The following is a 21,758-nucleotide window of genomic DNA, read 5'->3' on the forward strand; positions in this document are numbered from 1 at the left end:
AAACATTGGCATCAAAATGTACTTAACAGATCAAAAGTAAAAGTACTCATTACGCAGAATGGCCCATTTCAGAATAATACAGATTTTAAGTTTTGATTAGAATTAATTGATGCATTAATATGTTTATCACAGCTGATAAAGGTGCAGCTTGTTTGAATTACTTTGTATACTTCAGGGTAGCTTGTGAATGTTACTCAAGGTAAAGTCTTATTTAAGTGTTGATTATATTTCACATCATTAATTCAAATCTGCAAAGTTACTGAAGGAGGTATAAGTAAAAAACACAACTTACCTCCGAATTGTAGTGGGGTAGAAGTTTAAAGAAGGAAAACATTGTAATATCCAAGTAACACGTCCCTTAAAATTGTATTAGTACTTGAGTAAATGTATTTAGTTACTTCACACCACTGTAAACAGTCTATGTTAAAAACTTTACAGCAACCTCTCTTCTGCTTAATATAGTGCACAAACTGTGAAACGATTATGAATTTGGTGCATTCCTTTTCGGTTAGTTACAATTATCTGTCTGCTCAGTGCATCTTCAAGGTGAATCTGGTGAAGTTATTCACACTGATGCAGATGTTAAATGATGTGTTTAACTGTACTGTAACTACAAAGAGATTAGAGTGACATATTAACGGAAGATTGCAATATTTTCAGGGACATGAGAAACTTGGTGGACACAAACTCTTTCAATCGCTCAGTACCAAAACCTTTTGCCACAAAACGATTCCTTCCCGTCAACTACTGACCTCATCAACAAGGCCTGGGATCCTCGCAGACTCTAAACCCCTCCTATGCACATTAACCTCATCATGTGAGCCAGCCCTCATATTCCATACCGTAAACCTTGCACATTCCTCAGTATATTTTGCAAATAGATTTTTTGATATACTATACTTCTAACCCACTTGAAAGCATTTTTTGGCTTGTGTTTGCTTTATTACTGCAAGTGCTTGTGAGTATCAAACACCGAACAGCCTCAAGATACTCATGCGGCAAGATGTCCTAAAACTGTGGAATCTATTGGACTACCTCCTTCTATATTTCACAAAGGTTGTTGAGAATTTACTCAAATCTTACAACAGACCCCAAAGTTTAAGATTTTGTTGCTGAATGTATGTTGTTAATTGAAATAGATTTACAACAATTGTATAAAGAAATATGTGCTCCATCCAGTATTATTGTACATTATCAGAATCAGAATACCTTTATTGGTCCCACAGAGGGGAAGTTTTCATTTTTACAGCAGAAAGAGCCAAAGACAGCTCAATATTACACCCAAGATACTAAAAAAATATATATACAAGAATCAAACAATTTACAAAATACACAAAAATAGACCTCAGAAACCATCTGAGCAGATATATATTGCACAGTTATTAACACAACAGGGGGTGTTATAGTCAGTGTTGTTATATATGTGGGGGTCTACCGGGGACCATGAAGGTTATAGAGTCTGACCACTGCAGGAAGGAAAGACCTGTGGAATCTCTCCGTGAGACACTGCGGGTGCAGCAGCCTATCACTGAAGGAGCTGCACAGTGCAGACAGGGTGTCCTGGAGGGGGTTGGACACATTATCCAGCAGGGAGGACAGCTTGGCTGCCATTCTCTCCACAGTGTCCATAGGACTACCCAGGACAGACAGAGCTATTTGTATCATTTTTATTATTGTTAAAATTGTATTAAGAATATTGTTTTCTGAACAGAAGTTAAAATTATCAAGAGGGATAACTATTGTAATTAGTATAATACAATAAACTATGTTCAAAAAACATATATGAAAATACAACCAATGTATGTACAACAAATGGGTATCGGAATAAAACATGTTAAAAACATTGTTTTGTAGTTTTTGTTACTCTATTAGTATCAGTACTCTAAATACCACTGATACCTTAAATGACCTAAGTGTAATTGGGATTTAGCACACTTAACAGACTGTTACATAATGCAGTCTTAGAGCAGGTACATGTTGCCTCATTCAGCTGCTGTTTACGCCTGTGCTGCTGTCACATGTTTGACTCCGTTTCCCAGAAACCCCCTGTGCGCAGGCGCAGAACGCTTCGCCTGACAGTGGTAAACAGACGTCAGAAGGGAGTCTTCGCCTCGAGTCAAAACAAAACAAAACAAAACAACTCAAAAAGAGACCGAAGGAGTGAATATTTGGACAGCCGCGACGACAGGAAGTTTTACAAAAATCATCGCGGATTAAAATTGGCCACTTGGTGGAAGTTATCGGGAGCTTTTCAAGGACTTTTTCACGGATTGTAAACTCTGGAGTACAGCAGGAGCTTAAGCAGCTAGCGTTACGGAGGCTATCGTGCTGTTTTCAAAGTGCGGCGGGTTGGAGCCGACACACCGCCGAGGACACACAACTTCACCCAACACCCAGGATTCCTCTTTTTAGTTTTTTCTCCGGTAACTGGTCGCGTGGATCGACCGAGCTCCGGGCCTCGGTGGAGAGGGTTTAATAGCCGCTTCTTCGAGCATCGTGTGCGGCGGCGGCGGCAGGAGAAACATGGCAGATGGTGACATGCGCCTGGCCGCAATGTGGCGGATCGTGCAGACCTGAAGCACGGACTAAACTCACAAACATTTCTCTCATCTTTTCACTTTTATTAACTTTATAAACACCTTTTGTTGTTATCCAAATCCCTTCCCTTTTCCCCCGCTCTACTTTTTCCTCCTTTTTCTTGTTTTAGCGGCAGGCGGAGGAGCTGGAGGCTGTATTTTTAACACTTTTCTACAGTTGCAAACAAACTGTGGTTAGGAAAATCAGCCTATAAAGTTTTTACACATAACTTTGATTTTACTGGACTGGGTTTTAAGGTTGTTTTGCGTCATTCATTTTTTTGAAGTTTGTTTGGAGATCTTTTTGGCTTGCGGAGATCACAGACATCTCGTTGTTTACAAGTGGAGACGGACAGGGGCTCTCCTAAGAAGATCCTTTGTAATCCCTGTTTGTAGTCTCATAGTTTTAAACAAAACAAATAAATAAACCCTCCCTGTTTTGAATGAGACAATTTAAATATATATTGATACATTTGGTACGAAGTATTTCTTAGTTTGAAATTTATTCAGAAAATATAGTTTTTAGAAGCAGTTATAACTATAATTTTCACAACATTTACCATTTAAAAAAATAAATATCTAAATGGTTAAATTAGAGGAATGGCATTATTTTGTATCCATATACCTTTAACTTTTTGGTATTCATTTTCAGGGGAACCAACAGCTCTGTAGAACCAGATGTTTTGGTGCTCACTGCCACTTTTGTTTTTATTTCATTCAAACAAAGGGACTCTCATCCCGGCCCTCCTTCATTCTATATAAATCGGAAGGTTTATGATAGTTACTATTAAAGAGATTATTTGGGTTCCCTAATCTCCAATCTGAGGATTAACCGAGGCTATTGGTGTGCCCAGATTATTACGTCTCCTCTCCAGGCCCCTCTGTTTACACCCCCGCAGTCTCTGGACCACATTGTTTTTGTTTTAGGAAGTGTTTTTACATTTTTTTACTCATCATACACTCAAAGTTTAGCTTAACTTTTTAGGGTAGATGTTATAAATCGTGACGTCTTTTTTTGGTTGAGTGTTAATTCAGAGGACCGCCATGGAGGAGTCGTCGGTGCCCCCGATTGACCCAGATTTTGAGCCGCAAAGTAGGCCCCGCTCCTGCACATGGCCCCTGCCAAGACCAGACATCTCGGCTGTCAAACCGGAGGGGGCGGATGGCTCTGAATCCGCCGCCGGGACCCCGCCCGGCGACGAGGACAAGCCCGAGCCTCAGCAAATTACGTCTGAGCCCGAGAAGGCGGCGGAGGCAGCGGCGGAGGCGGAGGGAGGGGCTGCAGCCGGCGTGGGAGGAGCGACGCCCCGCAAAGGATCCTCACGCCGCAACGCGTGGGGGAACCAGAGCTATGCGGACCTGATCAGCCAGGCCATCGAGAACTCACCTGAGAAGAGGCTGACCCTGGCGCAGATCTACGAGTGGATGGTGAAGACAGTGCCTTACTTCAGAGACAAGGGAGACAGCAACAGCTCGGCAGGCTGGAAGGTGAGCATGTGGGAGGTGGACAAGTTTACTGCATCACTTTACAAGGTGGATGGTAGTGCGTTATGTGGCAAAAGTTATATATTTAAAGCTTTACAATTCACGTTGCACTATAGAAACACTGGTATGCAGAGGAGATAACCATCATATTATTTCGGTTGGGAAATATGGAAGAAAATGTATGGCAAATGGTGGAACATCATTACATAGCATTACTTACTGAAAATTACCCTCTTTCTAAAAAAGTTTTAAACTTTATTTCTTTAGGAATTATAATTTTGCCTTCTTTAATAAATGTCTTTAATGATCTTCATATATGACTGCGTTTTGATAAACTGTCTAACTGCTCAGTTTTAGCAGATATTTATTCTGCCCCAACACTTTTAATGTCCTTTGTTCAAAAAATGAAAACATGTTTAATCAAAGAATGGCCCCTATGCATCATTTTTCACAATTTCCTGTCCTCTATCTCCTTTTTTAGAATTCAATTCGCCACAATTTATCACTCCACAACAAGTTCTTGAGGGTACACAATGAATCAACAGGCAAGAGCTCCTGGTGGATGCTCAACCCAGAGGGAGGGAAGACCGGGAAAGCTCCCCGCCGCCGGGCCGCCTCCATGGACAACAGCAGCAAACTGCTGAAGAGCCGCATGAGGGCCAAGCAAACCAAGAAGCAGGCGGGAGCAGCTGGGCTGGGGGGGTCAGGAGGGGGGCTGCAGGGCGATGGCAGCACAGGCTCCGGGGGCGCAGACAGCCCCAACTCATCCCAGCAGTTTCCCAAATGGGGGGTGAACAGCGGCAGTCCCTCGTCCCGCGGCAGCCTGGACGACTCTGACATGTGGACCACCTTCCGCCCACGCACAAGCTCCAACGCCAGCACCCTGAGCGGACGTCTATCCCCCATCGCTACTGGACACGAGGATGATGACAACTTGCCGGAGGACAGCTTGCTGGGAAGATACAGCTCCAGTAGCCTGACCCCCACCCTCACCGAGACCCTCATGGAAGAGCTGGATCTGATCGACGGCCTCACATTGATGACCGGGCAGCAGGGTGGTGCCAGTCCCAGCACAGCCCCACCGGCACCTCCCACTCCACTGCCCTCCGCCTCCACCCTGCTGCCCCGTGGCTCCAGCTTCAACTCCTTCCACCAGCTGCAGCAGTCCAGCCTCCCACCGGCCCCCACTCACAGCGGGACCCAAGCCTCTCAGTGTGGCAGCAAAGAACCGTCATCCTTCAGCAACTCCCTCTTCAACCCCATGTCCAGCTCCGGCTCTCGTGGGAGCGGCCATTACTCCAGCCACGTGCCTTCCAGCCTGGAGGCGCTGCTCACCTCTGACTCCCCGCCTCCCAGTGACGTGATGATGACCCAGGTGGATCCCCTGATGCAGAGTCCTGGAGGCGTGGGCATGATGAGTCTGGGCTCATCCGTGGTGGGCGTGAGGTCCAAACCCAACCAGCTGCTGTTGGGGAAAGGGCTGGAGCCGAACACGGTGGCCCCCATGGCGCTGCAGATGCAGCAGCGTCACCTTCACCTCCAGCAGCAGCAGCAGCAGCAGCAGCAGCAGCAGCAGCAGCAGCAGCAGCAGCAGCAGCAGCAGCAGCAGCAACACCAACAACACCAGCACCACTCACAGATTGGGTTGGGGATGATCCTCTCAGGTATGTCTCAGGACCCGTCGCAGCTCTCCGCCCTCAAAGCCCAGCAGACAGGTCTGCCAGCGGTGGGCTCTCATCACGGGGTTCCCCTCTCTTCAGCCAACCCCGGCTCCAGCCTGTTGGGGATGGGTCAGTTCGGAGTTCCGTCCTGCTTCCAGCCCGGGCAGGACAGGCTGCCCACAGACTTGGACATGGACATGTTCACCGAAAACCTGGACTGTGACGTGGACTACATCATCAACAGTGACCTCATGGACGGAGACGTCCTCGACTTCAACTTTGACCCCATACTGCCTGGAGGCCAAGGCTACGCCGGCCCGGCTTCCTCACAGGGCTCCGCTCACAGCTGGGTGCCGAGCTAAGGTACACTGCCGCTCTTACTCTTACTCTATTCATCTGTATTTACATTTTTGGTAAATAACGTTAAATGTTTTCTTAACATTATTCAGTTGTCTTGTCTAGGGCTGCAATTAACTGTTTTTATCATTGATTATTATTTTCTAGATTAGTCAAATTATACGTTTTTTAGTTTACCATAAAAGTGTGAAATCTCCATATTTAAAACAGTGAAACAGTAAATCGACTAACCGATTATTCAACTGATTGTTGCAGCCCTAGCCTAGGTTACCCAAATATATTCAAATTTAAATGAATTAAAACACCTTCTAGAAAAGTTTACATTTTCATTTTTTTAGCCTCTATCACTGAATATGTTTTGGCTTTGGACTGTTTGTGTCATGAAACAAGACAATCATATGGAAATGATGAGTATTTTAACACCATTTAGAGCACTACACAAGGATTCAATTTACAGTGATTGAGCTGGCTTTGAGTACATCATAAGGATTTATTAGCCAATCATCTCAAAATGACAGATGTATCATTTGTCTTGCAGGAACTGATCTCCAATCAAAGAAACCTCAAAATCGTTCAAAACAACCGGTGCATTCCTCCTCCCTGCTGGCTGAATTTCAAAACAAGATGCTTCTCTCGGACTGAAAAGACACAACCTCGCCCATGTCATGTGCCAAGACATGCGAAGGATAGGGAGGAGCTTCATGATACTATGCACAATATTTCTCCCTTTTTTCAAAAATCAAACGTACAACGATTTGGCTGCTAGCCGATTTACTTTTTTTCTTCTAACCAGAACTGATGTTTTTTAAAAGACGTGTGACTTGGTGTTTAAAGAGTGAAAAGACAAAGATTAACTCCCCTCTGCTGGGGGTTTATATTTCAGTTTTGTTACACCAGAATAGCTTTAGGGTGGATACGGTACGGGACTACTTTGGTATTGAAGACTCAATAGACTGTTTTTTTTTGTTGAGAAATGGCCAGTTTTCCATACTACACGAGCATGAACTGCCAGTCCAAATGCTGTTGGAGGAAGGAGTCTCCTCACAGGATTGTGATGTGAACAGATGGAGGATAGAAGACTGGACGACTGGAGGTATTACATGTTTGATTCGACATCTCGCACAATTGTAAACTACAATTAATGTGTACGGTTTATATTTCTCACTTTGGAGAGAAATATGATTTTTTTTCCTCCAATGAAATTGAGTGATGAACAGTTAAGAGGGTCTGTATTTGCAGTTTGGCTATTTTGACTTCAATCCAGTGTGTTGCGGTAGATGTCAGTTAGAGGGTGTGTATTTTTATCCCTGATGTGCAGTTAAACTAACAAAATGAAGAAATGTGATTTTTGAATTTATACACGGGGCATTCAAGGGTAAATTTATTTGCCAACAAGTGATTGGTTGGCCAAGTATTATATTCTTTCAGACAGCAGTATGCCTCCACTTTCAGACGTCTACCTGATTATTATCTCCTCTTCCTTTTCTTTTCATCGAGCCTGTGCATTTTCAAAGCACTTAGGTTTCCTGCGAAACAGGGACCCCAAACTAGTAGACAGATTAGGTTTTAACATTTCATCAAAAGAGTTTAAATCCTGTAAAAAAAGTACGTGTTGCACATGTACACGATGAGACGCTATGCAGATTTATGGAGAGAACTAAATGAAATCTTGAAGGACATTTTAAAAATCACTTCTTGAAGGTTTTGTTATTTAACATTTTCCTGAAATGTTGAGACTTTAATTATTCAAGAAATTCATTCTCTGTGTGAGAAGTACAAAGAAAAGAATATATTTGATTATAGTTTTAATATACAATTTAGATGAGGTAATAAATGAGATATTAATACATATGAATATATTACTAATGACAACTGATGCTTTTTTACATTGGAGGAAGCATTCTCAGATAATTTGTAATGGTCATTTTCTATACTTTTATTTTTGTAAAGAATGAGATGCATGTAGTTTTTTTTACATAACCAAAGGAACACTAATATTTGCATGGCATTTAGGGAGCGCTTGGGCCTGACACAGCATCTCGTGTACATAAGCTTTGCAAAAAATGCCTGTAACATAAGAGTGAGGCAACTTGCATCAATACTTGAACATTTTTAACTTAAATCCCCGATGATCTGCCTCGTTATATTCTGCATTAATTCTTAATCCCAAAAAAAAAGGAAAAAAGATTCCCATTTTCAACATGCCGGCAAATTTTCATCTCAAAACGAGACTGATACAACCGTTACCTCTCAGGGTCGCTCAGAGGAAACACAGGAAAACAACTTTATGATCATGTGACCATAAAGCAAAAACATATATATATTTTACACATTTTCTCTGGACTGGAAAGCTTCACCACGTCTTTGTTTTCCTGGAGGAGTTTCTGTCTTAAAAAGAGTTGACTTTAAATTTGACTTCCCTTTTTTATTTAGAGAAATGTATTCTAGCTCTCAGCCATGTGTATCAGTAATATCCTTCCCCTTGGGTTCCTTTTTTTGACTGCCAATATTTAAAACACTATAGCATGACTTGACTCGGTAGCAAGATGGACTTTATTTTGTCATCTTCCCCTCGTACATTTTGCGTTTGTATTGTATTTAAATACTTTTGTTCATAATTGTGATCAGAAATAACATCCCTGCTGTTTAAACTCTCTGCATTTCACTGTAGGCATGTGCTTATGTAAGCCTCTGATTTGTACAAAGCACTCTCTTTTTTTAAAAAACTTTTTGAATGGTGCTAGATGTCATTTGTGACGTATCCTGCAGTACACCATGATGCAATGGGTGCATATCAGGGCCTTTTGAATTATCTGTACACAGCTCAAGGATCTCGATGTGGTGTTAGGTTAGAAGTTAGCACACGATCAACAGTCCTTCCCCTTCCTCGTTTTTATGTTTTTATATATAAATATGATAACTCCCTTATTCAAACTGGTCATTAATTAGATCTGAGACCAGCTTGTTCAAACTGCATGATTTCCTTCCAAATCATAAAATGTAATCATTTTAGAAAGTTGTTTATGCAAACCCCCCCATTGGAAATGTTATTAACATTTAAAGGACAGACTGCAGCATGTAAAGGAGCGGTGGTTGGTTTGATGTCTGTAATTTACTGTTGCCTCATTTTTTTTTAAAGGGGGGGGGGGGGGGGGGGGGGGCAGGTGTGGTGTTATTACTCCCGTTGTATCTCCCCCTCTATGTAATAATGATCTACATATTTTGTTCTTCAGTTTTTTAAGTAGCAGTTAGTCCCTTAATGTTTGTTTTGAAATTTAAAATCGCCCCTATCTTACTCAGTATTTTAGTATTCGGGAAGGGTTTTCCTTTCATAAGGAGCGGGTGGGGTGGACAGGGAATGGTGAGTTGTGCATAAGCCAATTATGTTTATGATTTTTGATTACTGTTAATAGTTCCCCCCCCCCCCCCCTCTCTTTATCTTTCTTTACACATAGTAAAGTCAGCCAGAAATGACAGTCAGATCTAAAAAGCAGAAATAAATTCAATAAACTGTTTAACCCACTCTGAGTCTTTGGTTTCAAAGTTATTCGCTCGTTTGTTTGATTGAAGTCAGCCTGTGTTCGGTTCAGCCGCCAGGGGGCGCTGCTTTCCACTCATACAGCTACTGTGACTGTGTCGGATAGACGGTAAAGGTAATGTGTATAAGGCTGTTTAATAAAAACAGCCAATGAGAAATTATTTAGAATTAACTGATGTAAAATATTCTGTTACGAGTCAAATGTCCTGCATTGAAAAAGGGTACATAAGTAAATGTACAATTTAATCACGAACAATTAACTTTAGTATCTAAGAGAAGCCAACAAAAATCATTAAAAATACCCAAAACAAAGTTATTAAATAATTATGAAAAATACTATTTTATAAAATGTTGGGTTGTTACAGATATAACAAAAAATAAAAATTATAAAACGCAAAATCTTAATGTGTAAAGTAACTATAAAACTGTTAAATAAACATTGACGTAAAGAAAGTACAACATTTCCCCCTGAATTTTAATGTATTAGAAAGAAAATACTCAAAGAACACTAAAAATACTTAATTATGCTCCATCATTTCATCATGATCATATATCAGGAGAGTAAATATATTCATGATCTTGGAAAAAGTAGTTTAAGCAGAAAGAAAGGTACTTTTCCTTTTCTAATTCCATGTGCTTTCAATTTCACCTCACAGGCACTATCAGCAGACTGTCATGTGGTGCAAAGATTTAGAAAACAATGACAAATGGAACTTAAATCAAATGGTTGAAAATGTCTGATTAGTATAGAGAAACAAAAGGATTGCGCAGTAGTATTTGGTTATAGTTTAATGTTTGTGATTTAATACAACATCAAGAACATAAAAAACACTGGTATGGTTGTTTAAGTTATCCTGAGGATGAAAGTAAGACAGGAGACAGGATTTATTTTCATAGAGCATCTTTATAGAAAACATTTCTTCACATTTTCAAAAAACGGTTTTTTGCTTTTTCACTTGTTCTCTTTTTTTTATTTTAAAAAGATAATTGTACTTTTATTTTTATCTGCTCACATTGAACATTTTTAACATCCATCTGTGTCAAAGGCTCTTTGCTGAGTTGCTTGGGCTCTCAGGTGTCTGATGAAGAACACGCAGACAAACACCAAGAAAAAGCCTGTCAGTTTCCCAGCTGCAACCAAAGCCCACATTCAGCCTCCAGTAGTCACATCCCTCCACTTCAGCAGCATCCAGCTGTAGCCTGAAGGCACCTGTGTTAACAGCACTTTGCTTTACATGCTCGATATGCACTTGTTTCTTTTCTACATCCTGCAGCTACTAATTCTAAAGTCTGTCAGACCTCTACATCTACCTGAGCTGCAGTACAACAAGCAGGTCCTACCGTCAAACCCAGAAACAAAAAGTACTCTATAGTTTACAAAAACTATAAAAATAAAAAAGACAGAAAACAAAATACAAGTGTTTCTACGACTAGTTTGCACATTGTTCTGCTTTGCAAATTGTACCATGGATTTCTTCTTGATAATCAGCTTTGATATAGCTCACAAAAAAAGCTTAGGCACAAAGCTTTGAGCATAACATCTGAACTCAACTCATGACCAGAGCAGATGTACTGGGCATTTTCCATCCATCCAATCCATCACTTTGTTTCTTTAATGACCTTTGGTCTGAAGTTCAGTCTGATTTGATCACTTCTGAAGCGCAAAAAACAATCATTTAGCGAATGGCTCAGCTTAATCCTCAATGACTTCCTAAGTTTAGTTACACATTTCCTTATCAGGTGCAAATTATGTTTTGAAAATCTTCAAAATCCTTCTGTGGGTCAGCACTGACCTGAACCTAACAAGTAGAGCAATAATTAACTGTAATCTGGGGTTGAGAACAAAAGCTAATTTTGAAAGTTAGAGGACAAACAGTCTAAAATCTTTGTTACACGTCATACAGTAGAGAAGAATGGCGTCAGACACACACATACTGTGCGTCTCAATGTCTACTAATGAGCTACCTTGCATTATAAATATATAAAGTTTAAAAAAGTGCTTATTAAAAGAAACTATAGTGATGTGATAACTTCCAGCAGTGTCACTGTCGTGTTTGTTCTTGACCAGCATTAATACGAAATGTTAGGGAGAGCAAAACGGTCGTCCTTCACGGTCCACTTACTGTCCTCCTCCAACACTGACGAGGATTGTCAAAGAAAAATAACCTGGTCTCCTGTTAACATTCAACGTGTACAAAAAGATATTTTTTGGGGGAAAGCATAGTTAATACCAAAAGGAGACCGACCAAACTAAGGAGAGTGTTGGCCGCTGTACCACTGCTACAACCAAGCAGCTTCGTACAGAATGAACACAACCGGTACAAATGAAAACAACTCTAGGAATAATTGCACATAACGTTTGAGAGCCGAGATGTCTGATGAGAGGACTTCACAACAGGAAAATCTGCTTGAGGAGGGGGGCGTGGCACACTATGGTATAAATACATTAAATCTGAGAAAAAGAAAAGCACATTCATGAGGCACAGCTACATAACCATGAGCTCTGTGTCCCTAAAAGTGTCCCTCTTGTCCCACCGTCTACTGTTGAGATTTCTTCATCCTCTCGTCTCTCTGTACCGGCGGAGAGTGTTTCAGCTTCGTGCCTCTCCAAGCACTCATGCGATCATGTACTGAGTGATGGCTCTCAGCGCATACAGCAGCTCCGCCTGCAGCCGGGCCTCCATGATTAGAAGATTAACGTGTATCTGAGGGGGAGACAAGGAAACGGGATTCACTCAGAGCGTCAAAACAGGTTTCAAAGTGAACAGTGAGGCTTATGATGGCCCCAAATTAATTGACGCCTATTTTCCTAATATAGAAATTCAAATTTAAAAGCTTCTCTGCTTTTGTCATTTTAATATCTGGTCATCCCGTTTAAAGCCAGTATTTCTGTACAGTTGCAGATACAGATAAGACTCCACTATTATTATTCATTCAAAACTGTGTTTATAATTAAATTCCAGTGGTGGCTGTGTATGATTGTTTCCAATTTGTTGAATCCAACCCCCTTTTACAATAACTTGACATAAACAATTGAAAAAAGATGTAATCAATAAAAATAATCTCAAAATATGGTGCGTTAAACCTTTGGAAATAAAATTTGAGTTGCCAACAACAAAACGTTCATTAAAAAACCTCTGTAGAAGCTTCAAATGTCAACAGGATAATTGGTACAGCCGTGTTAAAGGGGCTCTTACCCGCTCTGATGGTTTGAGTGGAGCCAAACTGAGCGGACACACTGGAGTTTTGGTGGCATCTGGAAAACAGGCTACGGCCTTGATGTACAGCTTCAAATCCTGCTCCAGCAACTGGTTCACTTCTCCGTAATCATAATCATCGTACCTGCAACCATAAACAAACATTCATTTAATCTACTAAACACAAAGGAAAGAAGGGCTTTTGTGTGAGTCTCAAAGGGTGTTTTTGTCTCACCGTATTCCTAACACACAGTGGATGTAATTCCAGATGGCCCTCTTCAGGTCGGGGCTGTGCATGGAGGGGAGTGTCGTCACGCTCCTGAATCTGTCATCCAAAAGATGCCCGATGTCCGAATACAACCTGTTGACTAAGGAGAAGCCGTGATCCTCCCATGAATAGTCCTGTAGAAAAAGAACAAAACATCCACCAAATGATGATTCAGGATAAAAACCTTTAATACGAGGCGTACTGTTAAACACCTGCCAAACAAACAAACAGAAATGGAAGGTGGTTTCTGATGCCGTGGGACAAAGGGCCGTAACACCCACTGTCACAGATGTCAGATCCTCACCTGAACTCTAAATACTTGAAAGTGGTCCTCCTCTCTGCGAGCAAACTCCTGATAGCATAAGTCTGGGTCTGTGATGAAACGTGTCGGGTCTGCAAAGCATATCATGTCCTCCTCTTCTTCCATGTCTAAAAAAAGAGACGATGAAAGCAAAAGAGATGGAGGGGAGGCAGAGGGAGTGCGTCAATAAATGTAGATTGCTCAAGTTTCACACCATGCAGCGCTCGAGATAACGATCAGAAGTGAGGGGGAACATCTGAGTGTGGTTTTCTCGTTTGTGTGCTTCTGCTGGTTACCTGTTTGCTGGAGTGCTTGTGTCTGCAGCAGCCGCTCTTCTCTCTTCTCTCGCTCCTCCTGCGACTTCTGAATCCTCTCCTTAAGACACACCATGTCACAACTAGAGTCCAGAGACTGTCGACACAAACACCGGGAAAAGAAAGATACGGTTTAATAAACCTTTAAGCATTTTACAAGGAACAGACACAACCTACAGCGGCTGTAAAACTGAACAATCCAGTCATGCATTATAGTTTCAGGTGATGCATCTCTCAGCTACACAAAGAGCTCTTTAATAAGAAGCGATGCTGCATCAGCTTAAAATAAGGACCCTACTGTAAACCCTTTGTAATTATAAAAGATTACTGTATCTGTAGATGCAAGTTTCTCCAAGACAAGTGGAATATTTTGGCTAAACATACTATATTTTGTTCTGCAATTTGTGTCTGATTGGTTACCCGTCTTCGCGTTATGTGTTCGGAGAGAGTGGCGAGCGTCTGAGGCACGTTGGTGTTGCCGTTGGCAGCATCAAAGGGGCAGAAGGTCGGCGGGGTACCGTTAGGAGATTTGGAGAGAGAGGCATGGTCTGAGTCTGTGTCGCACCCAAACACGAAGCTGCAGAGGGAGTGGCAGTGAGCCAGGATCACCACGGCCTGCACCAGCTCCGCCAGAGACCAGCACTGCTCGCCCGCTTTCAGCAGCGCCTGCAGGACAGAGCACGGGGTCAGACACCGTTATAGGATTATACACTCTCGTCTGCATCCTGAGCAGGGTTACTATTCTACACAGAAACTGAAATTAGCAGTGATAATATTTGTGTTAAATATAACTGAATGAAAACAATATCCTTTACTAAAGATATCGCCTGGCTAATAAAAAAAAAGCGTAATCACAATGAATATAAATTCTCGTGACAGAAATGGATCAGACTTGACACTCCAGCAGAGGGCGCCGTGCTTCACAATTAAAGCCTGTGGTCGTTCACATGCAGTCTGGATTTGTAGAATTGAATAACAAGATAATTATTTGAAGAAGTGTTGTAGATCAAATGCGATTCAACCAAGCTAATCAGCTCAGGTCTGATGGTAACCCACAGGGTTCGTATTAACGACCTAAGTTGAATCCCAAATCAAAGGGGGCCACATCATGGTCCTTATACACAGAACTCAAACCATGGATTTTGATTGTATACTTTAGGTAAAATACTTTATACCTGGCTTTTACAAACTGTTGTAAAGACTACAACTAGCAAACGCATACTGAAACCTTTAATTCATAGGATTTTGTTTTTGAAATGGACTGTTTTTTGCTTTGCTGTACCTGTATGTGTGAGCAGGCGGTGAGCCAGGGTTGGTGGGCGAGCACTTTGTTGATGTGGTCTAGCAGACGAAGGCGAGGGGGCGCTGCCTCCAAACCCTGCAACCACACAGGGTCCCCGCCAACCCTCAGAAACTGGGCTGAGTGCAAGTACACCAGGTAGTTGCAGTGATGGCGGGCTGCAGCCTGAAGGACAAGGTGAGAGGAAGTTTAGCAGACATTTCCCTTTGAATTACGCTACTATGATCCCTGGTAGAGAACAGCTTCCAAATCAACCATCTGCTTGTTCTCAGTACAATGGCGAGATCCTGGGTTAGGATAAATGAGAAAGGCCACTGACCATGATGGCGATGTAATGGCGGTACGGCAGTGGCAGGGGCCCGTCCATGTGCAGGATGTAGTGCTGTGTGCGCAGGAAGCTCTCCAAGTACTGAGGGTGAGAGGCCATCTGCTGGGACACGGCGTCCACGCTCCCCCTGCTGACCAGAGCCTTCATGAACAGCAGCGACACTCGCTCGTTCTCTCCGTTCACCATCACCTACAGAGACCAGGACAGAGACGAGGTGAGTTTACTGACGGGATACGCAGAATCTTTGCTCGATTTATTGTTGCAGTACAATCGGGGGATGATTTATAGATGTTATCATGTGTACGATGCTGAGGCAGAAGTCTTTGGACCTGAAACGCGGTCAATTTATCCATTTGTCCAGCAACAGAAAATTAGCTGGAATACATTGTCATAATTCTATTTAAGAAAAAAATCTTTCAATTTCCAGCTGCTTGGATATGAGATGTTCCTGCAAAGAAACCAGTAGAAGAATTGATAAACCTTAGATGTAGCCATTGACACTGTGAAATAAATGGCAGTCTTTGATTGTGTCCAAGTTACTCTGTGTATAACTTTCCATAAAAATACTGCGTACACATAAATGGTGATAAGACATAATAAAACAGAATCACAGGGTGGACTGTCCTTTCGGTGACTTATTAGAACTTATTTTATAGCCAAGAAAAGTTGGCTCGAGATAAAGTCGGGCTTCAGTGTCCACACCGTGTGATCACGGGCACCGACTGTGCTTTGGACTGGAGTCATGTTCCACACCTTAAATCAGAAGAGAGGCGCTGTTGAAAGAACAGCAGCCGCGATGCTGCTATACCGGTGCCAGTGGCAAGTCAGTGCATTCCTTACATTATTCTTTCTGCAACTAAAACAACCAAACAAAAGGTGCTGAGCCGCCAGCTCCACAGGCACAGAGCACCTTACTGCAGCAGGCTCTGAAGCCTCATAAACATTATTACTATGACTTGTAGCCGAGGCATATGGGTATCCACATCTGTTAATTAAAGACGATGCAGTAAATGGACTGATACAACGATGAAACCAGCACAAAATAAACACCCAGGGGAAAGGGGGATTTATATGCTGGGTGGAACTGCAGAAGAAGAACCTAATGTGAAATTTGGGCTTATGAGGCCTCAAGGAGGGAAGCTCCACAGCAGCAAAGAAGTGGATGAGGCCAAACACACAAACATAGGTGGGATTGGGCCGTGGAGCCAAGAGAAACAGACCCATGCAGAGAGGGAAGCTGTCCTGCCCTCATAGGCACAGCCATTTATTTCCTCCCTCGCCATCACACAACGGCCTCTAGGTAAAGGTGTTTAGAGGCTCGGCCTTGGGCGATGACTCAGTTGGCCTGCATGTGAAACCTGAGAGCACAGCGCTGATCAAAACCAAATGCTTCACTGCAGTTTGAACTGTACGAATGTTGGCGAGGACTTCTCCCTCCCAAACTGCTGTCTAGGATTAATCCTCTCAGCGACAGCTCGGCTCATGTCACGGATAGTCCGAGAAAAATGTCCACGAGCGGACCATGTTACTTTATTTTAGCCAAGCACGGCTCTTTGGTATTCATCACCATGTTTATCTGGCTAGTGGCTTCATGTGGTATTTCACTTCTCTCTACAGTGGGCGAGGGTTTGATCCTGCAAGAGACTCCACCTCTTGACCTATATACACTCAGGTCTAATGACACATTAAACAAATAAGTCTAACTGATGTGTAATTTACGCTAATCTGATAGTTTATATAACATGGAGGAGAGTAAAGAGGAGGATTGAAAGGCTTGAACTGGCACTAAATAAAACCTGCTTATAGTCGGACCCTGATCCACTCTGGTCTGTCAGCGGACACGGGGAAGGGCTAGAGGGCAGAGCACACAGGTGCCTGCCAATCAAACGCCTCCTGACAAGAGCACATTCACACAAGTATCTCTCTGCAAAAACAAGAGCTAGTGATTAGTATTCTGGGCTGCAGAATCTCCGTTACCGCTTCATCAAGCATTAACCGGCTCGGTCACTTAAAGGAAAAGCCCTTGCAGAAGTCGCTGCTTTGAGGTCGACTTGTCAAGGACTTCTCATGCAGCGAGACCACTGAACTTATTCTGTCCAGGATGTCACTAAAGAATAAGCTACGACTGCAAGAAAACCGTTCAATCCACGTCTCTCTGTTCAATAGTAAAGCCACACACTCTTTAATCAGAGGTTTCAGTATTGTGGTTCGGTAGTGTATTCACCTGAATGACATGTTATTCAAACAAGTATCAATATTTGCCTTCAAAATAAACAAGGATTTTTCAGTTAACATTAATTCAAGTTACTGATCAATGGAGCCCAGATGTACACAATGCACACAGTGTTTTATAGATGCTACTCACGTAACTGCCTGTATGTGATGGCAAGCTGACACCTGAGCCACTATAGAAACAGTGGGCAGATGTATAGCTGTTTGTTTGAACATCCCCTTTTTTTGTAATTTACAGAATAACATCTTTTATTGCACAGCTGACTGTATGAATCCAAAACAATAAATGTACTCTGGGTTTCAGATTTATGTCCTGTACCAGACGTCTCAAATACCAACACTGGAAATATGGCGCCTGCTTATGAAAAAAACAGATCTAGAAAAACTAAGGCTCAGGCAAAACCTTATCAAAGTGGGTCATCATGAGCAACCAGGTGACGCAATGAATCTGGGCATAACGCAGACTGCGACTTGCTCCAGTAGGGGCAGTGGGAGCCCTTTGTTCAGAGTACAGGGGAAACACAGTATCTGTACAAGCTTCATTCAGCAAATGTTACTGTTGCTGTTTGAACAGAGACTGGTGATGATAAACACACTGCTATTTGACATACAATACGTACGTACGTACACGTACACGTACAACCAGTAAGGATGACAAGAAAAGCATGAGAACACAAATCCCTCACAGTCAGTGGCCAATTAAATGACTGGTTTTAATTTAATCTTCTGCCACTGTCAAATCTACTGAAAATAAATGACAAGACTCACTTATGTACAGACAGGAGACGGGAATTGACCTCACTAGCGTCACACCGTCAAAGAGGAAATTGGTGTTTCATGACATTTCATAAACATGTCTGGACCAATGCGACATAAAGTCAATTCTGAAACAGGAACTACAGTTGATGTGAGCACAGGCGCACAGCAGGAAATAACACATCCTACAGTTTTCACTGAGTGTGCCGACAGCTTGACATGAAAGCAAAATTGAAAGTCAGCAGTCAGCAGCTCAAGACAATAAACAGTAAGTTGATGATTATGATATGTGTACATTTTTAAAAGATTCCCAGATTTCGAAACAACTGAAACCAAAACAAAAAACATCTTAAATGTCTGACTGACCAGTAAAGAAATGAATATTTCAGTGTTTCCCCACATCCATCCCACCTCACTTATCAAAACACTTACAAATCAATACTTGGGATTGATACACCCTGGGGAGATAAGGTTTATACGGACATGTTTTGCAAAGATTGTGTCCAGACACCCATGCACTTTACTTGGTGTTTATTGCTGCCCACAGATGCTGCACACAGCCGCACTTTTGATAAGGCGATACGCTCCTTATTGTCCACCCACAGGAAAAAAACACCCGCATTAAACAAAAAGAAAAAGCTGTTAACAAGCATGCGAAGGTGGATATATAAAGCAAAAGGCATACATCGTCAGTTGGGTGACAGTGTACAGTATTACAAAGCATATTTTGGTTTCACATAGAAGCAAACAGTCTGATAGAGAAACATATTAAGGCTTTGTGCACACAACCCTATTAATGCTGCTTACAGTACGCCCAGCAGCTACGGATTTGGAAACAAAGCCATTTTTTTTCCCTAGTCAAAAACAAGCTGTGGGGTGACACAAGCGAGATGGCTCTGTTGATATTGAAGCCCTGCTGTATTCAAATCACAAGATGAATACAAACTTGTGGCCTGTTTGCAAAAGATAGAACTAGAATTAAAAAACTCACAGAGGGCCTGTTGTGGGAAAACATTTACAGGTGCAGATCATTTGACATTCAAAAAAAAACTTCCCTTCCGACCACAGGACAGGTCATTTGTTTATTGATCAGAGAGGAGCAAGAGGCAGGGATGACATGAAAAACAGGAGTGACGTCACTGAGGGGAGGAAAGGTAAATGCAGACAAAGACATGCTTTGATGGCAGGCTGACAAACAAAACAGCAGCACTGTACCAGCAGGAATATGAAGATGACACACAAAGAACTGGAAAAATTATGCAAGCAGGGAATTGTGTCAGTTTGTGATGAGAAGTGCGCATGTAGTGTCAGTACAGTATGAGTGTAATTTTGGTGGGCTGCAGGAGGGGGGCTGCTGCGGATACAGGAGAAGGACACTCAATCTGCATTCCAATTGAGTCTGGAGGGGGTCCGTCCTTATCATGCGCCGGCGTTCTGGCAACATTAATACCTCTCTTTAAAAAATTACCGGAAACACAAGCAGCCAGGGCCAGTTTTGGCCCTGCAACCTGAACTCAAGAGTGCAGTGCAAAACAAACCAGCTGCAGCCCAAAGATGTTTGGAGAGGGGAGGACAAGAGGGGAGGGAAAGGCCGGGTAGGACAGCAGATACAACACAACCAAGACAAACAAAACACTGTACTGCAGGATGAAAAAAATAAAGAAAGCCGAGCCCATATACAGCAGATGAATTATTGGCCCTGTCAGAAAACAAGGCAGGCAGGTAGAGCAAGGGGGAGACGCAGTGACAAATGACGGATAACAAGGTAATTCAAAAACAAGCCGAGGGTTATAAGGGCAGGTGCTCAAATGTGCTGGTGCTAAAAGGCCTGCTAAATACTTCTTTATTTTAAACAGCTTTGGGGTGCAATTTCTCTAAGTAGCTGTAAACTCATAGGGTTATTTTGCTTTGCATAAGCATAGGTCTCAACACAAATACTGATTGTTTGTCATTTGGTTATAAACAATGACATACTCAAATGGCCTGAACAGCAAAATGCCAGCAGAATGGCAATGAATATGGACAGCAAAACAATGAGAGGGATCCTGAAGGGAACACATTGGACTTGAACCCAAAGTGGAGGATTTTGAGTCCCTTGTTGCTCACATTCCTCCCTGTTTTGCTCCATTTCTGGACTCTAATCTGCAGCAAACATGGCTTTTTGGACTGCACTCGGGACAGCGCCCCCCTTCTGTTGCAAAATGGAAAAACAGCCACAGAGGAGAAAAACAACTTTGATTGGCAGTCCAGTTCAGCCAGCAAAAAACAGCACAATAAAAGTCGCCAACATTTATAGCGACCTGCGGTAAGAAAAACTGAACAATCCTCATATTGCCTCATAGATTAAACGCATTTACACTATCGTGTCACCTAGAGCATCGCTTATATATTATTTATGGTGAATAAATGTCACTGCATTACTCCACAGCCACCAAAACTGACTGACTTTTTTCCCTAAATCTTCAGATGATGTCATCGTCACCTATAGATTCATGCTCGTACTGCAACGTTCATAGTTATACTGCTTTTAAAAATTAGTATTTGACTGTGAACCTTAAATATAATCCTATGCTATAAAAGAAAGCACTCAAACCACCACTGGTGAACCAACAAAGGAATAGTCTTCGTTACATGGATTGTGAAGGCAGAACATAACAGTGGCTGCACAAACAGATTTTGTTCATATTAATGTACTAACGATAGCTTTTCCTATCTTGACATAGCTGACATTTAAACGGCAGGAAATGTAAAGTATTTAATGTTTCTTGATGGTAATAAAAGGTGGCAGTTCATTACCCGAAATTAAACAATTACAACTATTTTGTATTGCCTTTTCAGTTGGATTCAACTCTAGCAAGATTGCTCTATATACCGTTAGCTTAGGTAGCTAGCTAAATCAGAAGTTTAGTGATGCTATTTTCGCTCACTAGTTAGCTTGTAGTTGACAAGTAAAAAAGTTGAGATATTTAAAACTGTTTAAAACTGCAATATTCATATTGTCAATGAGCGGTTTGCTGTCTAAACATGTTGTTTAAATTTTAAAAAAGACACCAAAGCTAAATGAAAGAGGTGGTTAAGAGATGAGTGGTTCCTCTAATATAAAATAATCCCTTTATCAAATGAATGAACGTTACCCAGGCGACACAGTTAGCCGTTAGCTTTAATTGTGCTGAAACTATTTCCAACTGCTTCGTCTCTTGTCAGTTTACCTGTTTGTGCACGCGCTGACACTGGGTTCTCAGTGGGTACTCCATTTTACTCGTACAGATGATCATTTTCCAATAAAAGTGTGCTACTGCATGGATGCGGCTCTTTCTTCTCCTTGGCGTTTTCCAAGCTATAGCTAACAAAAGGCAAGAAGAGCCAGCCTGCCTGCCTGCCTACCTGCCGCTAGTTGCAGTCAGCCCGTCGGTCTGTAGCTGAACACTGGGACAGAGCAGAGAAA

The 21,758-nt window shown here is 42.1% G+C and overlaps 2 protein-coding genes and 1 long non-coding RNA gene across 3 annotated transcripts; 2 read left to right on the top strand and 1 right to left on the bottom strand.

Annotated features, from left to right (window-relative positions):
- Positions 1–2,078: 2,078 nt before the first annotated feature.
- foxo4 (forkhead box O4) lies at positions 2,079–9,602 on the top strand. Its single transcript, XM_063876457.1, has 3 exons — positions 2,079–4,064; positions 4,543–6,085; positions 6,618–9,602. Exons 1-2 carry the CDS (start codon positions 3,621–3,623, stop codon positions 6,082–6,084), a joined length of 1,986 nt encoding a protein of 661 aa, XP_063732527.1. The 5' UTR covers positions 2,079–3,620; the 3' UTR covers position 6,085; positions 6,618–9,602.
- An 899-nt stretch (positions 9,603–10,501) lies between these two features.
- On the bottom strand, positions 10,502–21,758 carry sesn4 (sestrin 4). The gene is made up of 9 exons (XM_063876793.1): positions 21,523–21,758; positions 15,317–15,514; positions 14,980–15,162; positions 14,118–14,363; positions 13,680–13,794; positions 13,387–13,511; positions 13,050–13,216; positions 12,815–12,959; positions 10,502–12,322 (listed from the first exon to the last, which is right to left on the bottom strand). The coding sequence occupies exons 1-9, from the start codon at positions 21,586–21,588 to the stop codon at positions 12,233–12,235; spliced, it is 1,335 nt and encodes a 444-aa protein (XP_063732863.1). The 5' UTR covers positions 21,589–21,758; the 3' UTR covers positions 10,502–12,232.
- Positions 19,969–21,572, top strand: LOC134859980 (uncharacterized). Its single transcript, XR_010165178.1, has 3 exons — positions 19,969–20,078; positions 20,462–20,618; positions 20,780–21,572. It is a non-coding gene; the product is annotated as an uncharacterized LOC134859980 (long non-coding RNA).

The sequence above is a fragment of the Eleginops maclovinus genome, chromosome 23, assembly GCF_036324505.1.
Source record: "Eleginops maclovinus isolate JMC-PN-2008 ecotype Puerto Natales chromosome 23, JC_Emac_rtc_rv5, whole genome shotgun sequence".
In the NCBI taxonomy this organism is placed as follows: Eukaryota; Metazoa; Chordata; class Actinopteri; order Perciformes; family Eleginopidae; genus Eleginops; species Eleginops maclovinus.